This window comes from Salvia splendens, chromosome 12 (genome assembly GCF_004379255.2).
Source record: "Salvia splendens isolate huo1 chromosome 12, SspV2, whole genome shotgun sequence".
NCBI classification, from domain to species: domain Eukaryota; kingdom Viridiplantae; phylum Streptophyta; class Magnoliopsida; order Lamiales; family Lamiaceae; genus Salvia; species Salvia splendens.
In genome coordinates, this window is record NC_056043.1 from 17,551,830 (window position 1) to 17,557,824 (window position 5,995).

At 48.3% G+C, this 5,995-nt stretch overlaps 1 protein-coding gene across 1 annotated transcript; it reads left to right on the forward strand.

Moving 5' to 3' along the window:
* Positions 1-1,288: 1,288 nt before the first annotated feature.
* On the forward strand, positions 1,289-1,827 carry LOC121757252 (histone H2AX-like). Its single transcript, XM_042152778.1, has one exon. It carries the CDS (start codon positions 1,289-1,291, stop codon positions 1,712-1,714), a length of 426 nt encoding a protein of 141 aa, XP_042008712.1. The 3' UTR covers positions 1,715-1,827.
* Positions 1,828-5,995: the final 4,168 nt, after the last annotated feature.

A 5,995-nucleotide genomic window follows, 5' to 3' on the forward strand; every position in this document is an offset into this window, starting at 1 on the left:
CTTCAACATTTGCCCTAATCATGGCAATCTCCATGTCTTTGTAGTACTCATCAACAGATTTAGTACCTTGTTTCATAGATTGTAATTTTTGATACAATTCACGAAAATAATGAGAAGGTACAAATCTCTTACGCATTATGCTTTTCATTTCTTCCCAAGTCGAAACTGGTCTTCCTCCGTATCGCCTTGTACTGGTTGTCAATTGATCCCACCAAACTATAGCATAGTCAGTGAATTCAATAGCAGCAAGTCTAACCTTTTTCTCCTCGGAATAGTTGTGACATTCAAAGATGAGATCCACCTTTCTCTCCCACTCCAAATAAGCTTCGGAGTCACTCCTTCCTTGGAATGTTGGGATCTTCAGTTTGATGCTTCTCAAATCACCATCCACTTCATTTGTACGCCCTCTTCTACCGTTTCCACGTCTCTCATTTCGATGCCTATATGAAGCATCATCTTCTCCTCCACTCTCTTCCTCCTCGTTATTATTTTCATTTGTTGCCTGAACTTCTAGCCTTTCCAACCGCCCTGAAACACTTTCCAGAATCCGTGCAAACCTTGCAAATTGTTGTTGCATGGCTTTCAACGTAGGATCAACTGGAATATGATCGTCAGTAGAATCCATCCTCACAGTTCACTCGTGTATCACACAAAATTAAACCTCACAAAACACTCGTGTATATCACTCGTGGGCTTTTACCTCCCCTCAAATAACCTCACCACTCAAGCCTTTTACCACTCTTTCTCTTTTGCAAAGATAACACAAGTAAAAAAACAAATCAAAAACAAAACAAGAACTAATAACGACCAACCAAACTTCAGCCCTTGAATGAAGGATGAAAGGAAATGGTCAAAAAAATATGAGGTGAAATACGTATTGGGGTTTTTTTTTTCGGATTTTTTTTTTTTTGGATTTTTTTTTTCGAATTTTTTTTCTGATTTTTTTTTCGGATTTTTTTTGGATTTTTTTTTTTTGGATTTTTTTTTTCAAGGATATGAAAGATAAACAATGTAAGATAAAGCTATGGATAGATCAATACCAGTTGGCTCGTGATACCAAATGATATGGATTGGGATACGACGAAGGACCCGTTGGATATATTGATCCAAGAACCCCACGTATAATGATTGGCAGCGGATTTCCTTGATTGATAATCTGGTTTGATCCACTTCCAGAGCTTGGAAAACCTCGACCCGTTGGCTATGTAATCAGCCAAGAACCTCGGTATGGTTGAACGCCACAAGAACTTGCTCAAAGTATCTTGATAAGTTCCAAACAAGTGAGAGAATGAGTTCCAACGCCGCATCTACCACCAAGGGCGGAAGAGGCAAGCCCAAGGCCTCCAAATCCGTCTCCCGCTCCTCCAAAGCCGGCCTCCAGTTCCCCGTCGGCAGAATCGCTCGTTTCCTCAAGGCCGGTAAATATGCCGAGCGCGTCGGAGCCGGCGCCCCTGTCTATCTATCCGCTGTCCTCGAGTACCTCGCCGCTGAGGTGTTGGAGCTTGCTGGAAATGCTGCTAGAGACAATAAGAAGAATAGGATTGTTCCGCGACACATACAGCTGGCAGTGAGGAACGATGAAGAGTTGAGCAAGCTGTTGGGGCATGTGACAATAGCTAATGGAGGTGTTTTGCCAAATATTCACCAGACTCTGTTGCCGAAGAAGACTGGCGGAAGGGACAAAGAGATCGGTTCTGCGTCGCAGGAATTTTAAGGTTTTTGCTGTGAATTAAATTCTGTGTTTTGGATGGGTTATGGCATGGATGGCTGGTCCATATACAAGCCTCCCTAATTTTTGTTTGGATTGAATATATAGTCGTTTGTCAAGGAAGTTCCAAACAAGTGAAAAACTCTACAAAGAGAATTCAACTCACAAGACAAACTCTATTTTCGTATTTGATCAATGATGTCCTCAAATGACATGCTTACAAGCCTATTTATAGGCTAGAATGGACTCTTGAAAGTCTCATATAATTAGTACAACTTAAGACCTTTAGAATGACTCATAATAAGTGAAAAGTAACTCCTAACTATTGGTGTGACTTTAGGACATCTAAAGTCACTTATTTAACTCAAAAAGTAACTTAAAAATGACTCTTCATTTTTGCTGCTCCAACTTGGACGAAAAAGCATCATTTATCTTCAATTTGGGCCTCCAAAATGTGATATATATTGACTCAAAACTTCATGCATTGGGCTGCCCACTAACTTGAATAATATTCACCATTTGGCCCAATGTTGAATGGTCTTGGAATTGGGCTTTTATTTCATCAACTAAAAGCATCATGGACTCCTTTATCTTCTTAACTCTAGCTCTTGTAATTGGTCCACTTTGAATGATTAATGGATCCATCTTCTTGTCCTTGTTGATCAGCTTGGGTGTACCTCCATCAGCATGGGAAGAGCCCACTGGGGCGGGCGGCCTTCTTAACATCCAAATTAAACATTCCAGAGTTAAAAGAGCACTAAAGGAGTGGAACAAAGAGGTTTTCGGGACCTTTTGAGAGAAGCTCCTCCTTCTCTCTAAAATACTCCACCCTATTGTCCCACCTTTGACCTCCGCCGCCAATCTCCCACCACCACTTCGCCACCCGACGACATTAGCCGACCCCAGCCACGCACCACTCCCTCCTCCAACGGTTCTTCACCTTTCATCATCCTCCTTGGTGGTTGTCCCCAATCCCCCGAACCGGCTGATCCTCACAAGAGATTGTCAACTCGCATCTACGCCGGTCTTTGCTCCACGGCCGGACATGCCGGACCCCCAACCGGACCCCGAACCTGCTCCCGAGGAAGGCGCGCGAAATCACGGACCAGCAAATGGTCTTTCGGTCCCCCGAGGAGGAGCTACCCAAACCTCCGACTAAAGCCATGAAAGTGAAGGAGAGCAAGGCGAGGTACAAGGCCCGCAAGAATACTCCGGCTCCTCCTTCGAAGGGAGATGGCCGGAAATGCTTCATCCTCTCCCCACTCCCGGAGGATAAACAACTACGAAAGAAACTTTCTTTTGGTGACGAAGATGGCGCCTTCGCCGGAAATCTCAAGTGCAAAACGGTCATCTTCCCCGTGAGCTCCGGCCAACCCGCAAGTGATAGTCAACCGCCGGACAAGCCCCCTCCATGCCCCAACGCCGAAAGTGAAAGAATGCGCATCAAGGCCCACGCCGACGCTGATTCGGCCATGGGTGGCTCAGCCGCCGGCCATGAGTCCGACGGTGTTGGGGGGGTCATCGCCGATGGTGGGGACTCCAGCCTCCATGATGTGCGAGTGGTGAGCGATGGTCCTAGAATGGGACAGGGAGCTTTGGAGGCCGAGATAGTCAACTTGCCCGAATTGGCCACACCAACACTTCCACCCTTCGAAAGTCAATTGGCGCTTTGCCAAGCTGGGACATCACGTGCTGCTGGTCCACAAGGAGCCGTTGAAGCCTCAAAACAACCAAATATGACATCCTTTTTGCAGCAAGGCAAGTTACCCAATTCAGCTATAGGGACAAAACTAACTTCCGAAAGTGCTTTTGTGCCTTTCCGCACCAAAGGTTCACGTGAACCCATCGAAGTTGAGAACCCTAAGCCACGGCCAACAAGTCTAGACTATCCTTCGCTCGAATTTGCATTGAGATAGACATCACAAAACCGCCTCCCGAAGAAATAATCCTTGATATTTGTGGTCGAGAAACGGTGCAGCAAGTGCGGTGGGACAAGATACCATCTTATTGCCAAGAATGCAAGCATGTCGGTCATGCGAGTGATGCATGCTATGCAACGGGGAAGATGGAAAGGCCACCGAGGAGGAACTACCACACCGCCCCACCAAATCAGCCACAACCCGCGAACCAAGGAGGGAAAGGAAAGCAAGACATGGCGACAAGCGCCCCTAACTCAAATGAATGGAAACGCCAAGGAAGGAAAAAAGGAAAGGCGGGTGATAGATCAAGCAACAACTCACTTGGAGAAGGTGCCGTTGAAACAATTTGGGAGGGACCGGACATAATGGGGGAACCTCACGAGGGGAGTGAAATGCATAGCGGAACATACAATATGGGGGTAAAGCTCGGGGATGGGAACCAAAGGGAACCACCATATTCGCACTTTGAGACACCAACACCAATGCATGAACATTCGGAGGCGGGGAGGGGAGGACCCAATGAGAAACGTGTTGCTTACCCGTCTACACGCGGGAACTCGAGAGGGGGCGCGCGGTATTCCATGACGAGGGGACGTGGATTCTTCGCGATGAAAAACCATATGAGCACTAACCAACACTACTCCCTCATGGAGAGAGGAAAATTTGATGTTGACAATTGTGGGGATGCGGAAGGCTCGGTCATGGACGCGCAAGTGGGGTGCGAGACGGGGGGAGGCAATCTTCACCTAAGCGATGCCGAGGATCACGCAAATCTTCCGGTAAGTACCCCATCTCTTAATGATATCTTACAATATCATGTTTTGGAACGTGAGGGGGATCGCAAATGCGTCAACCCAACACGTATTGAAAAGATTGATTAAATGTCATAATGTGTTATTTCTTGCAATAATGGAACCACTTACAACCCCTGATCCGGTCCGGTTCTACAAGGCCGTGGGGCTGCCCTTCATCGGCTCGAACACAAGCGGCAAGATTTGGTTGTTTGCAGAAGAAGGCTTAACTTTTGATGTTGATTGGTACTCCGAACAAATCTTTCACGGGAGGCTCAAGTCACATCGCATTGCTAGCCCTCTAGCTATCTCGGCCGTGTACGCCAAATGCACAAGATCTGAGAGATACCTTTTGTGGGATAAGATGAGAGAGATCGCTGGAACCCTCGAGGGAATACCATGGATTATAGGTGGTGACTTCAACACCATTCTATCCCACCGGGACAGAACTGGGAGCGACACCAACTGGCAGGCCGAGATGGTCAATTTTGCGGAGGCAATTGGGATTGCCAACTCGTGGACCCAGGGTTCGATGGGGCGGAATTTACTTGGGCCAAAAACGGTCTATTTGAACGGCAGGATAGAGTGCTTGTTAATGAGGCTTGGACTAGGGTCTTCGAGGCCACCCGAGTAACGAACCTCCCATGGATCGCCTCGGATCACGGACCAGTCCTAGCACGATGCAAAATGTCAGACATTGCCATCGGGGGGAAGGGATTCAGGTTCCAGAACATGTGGATCCGACATGAGGGATTATTGGCTATAGTTAAGAATGCATGGGAAGAGCCCACTGGGGCGGGCGGCCTTCTTAACATCCAAATTAAACATTCCAGAGTTAAAAGAGCACTAAAGGAGTGGAACAAAGAGGTTTTCGGGACCTTTTGAGAGAAGCTCCTCCTTCTCTCTAAAATACTCCACCCTATTGTCCCACCTTTGACCTCCGCCGCCAATCTCCCACCACCACCTCGCCACCCGACGACATTAGCCGAACCCAGCCACGCACCACTCCCTCCTCCAACGGTTCTTCACCTTTCATCATCCTCCTTGGTGGTTGTCCCCAATCCCCCGAACCGGCTGATCCTCACAAGAGCTTGTCAACTCGCATCTACGCCGGTCTTTGCTCCACGGCCGGACATGCCGGACCCCCAACCGGACCCCGAACCTGCTCCCGAGGAAGGCGCGCGAAATCACGGACCAGCAAATGGTCTTTCGGTCCCCCGAGGAGGAGCTACCCAAACCTCCGACTAAAGCCATGAAAGTGAAGGAGAGCAAGGCGAGGTACAAGGCCCGCAAGAATACTCCGGCTCCTCCTTCGAAGGGAGATGGCCGGAAATGCTTCATCCTCTCCCCACTCCCGGAGGATAAACAACTACGAAAGAAACTTTCTTTTGGTGACGAAGATGGAGCCTTCGCCGGAAATCTCAAGTGCAAAACGGTCATCTTCCCCGTGAGCTCCGGCCAACCCGCAAGTGATAGTCAACCGCCGGACAAGCCCCCTCCATGCCCCAACGCCGAAAGTGAAAGAATGCGCATCAAGGCCCACGCCGACGCTGATTCGGCCATGGGGGTTGTGCGAG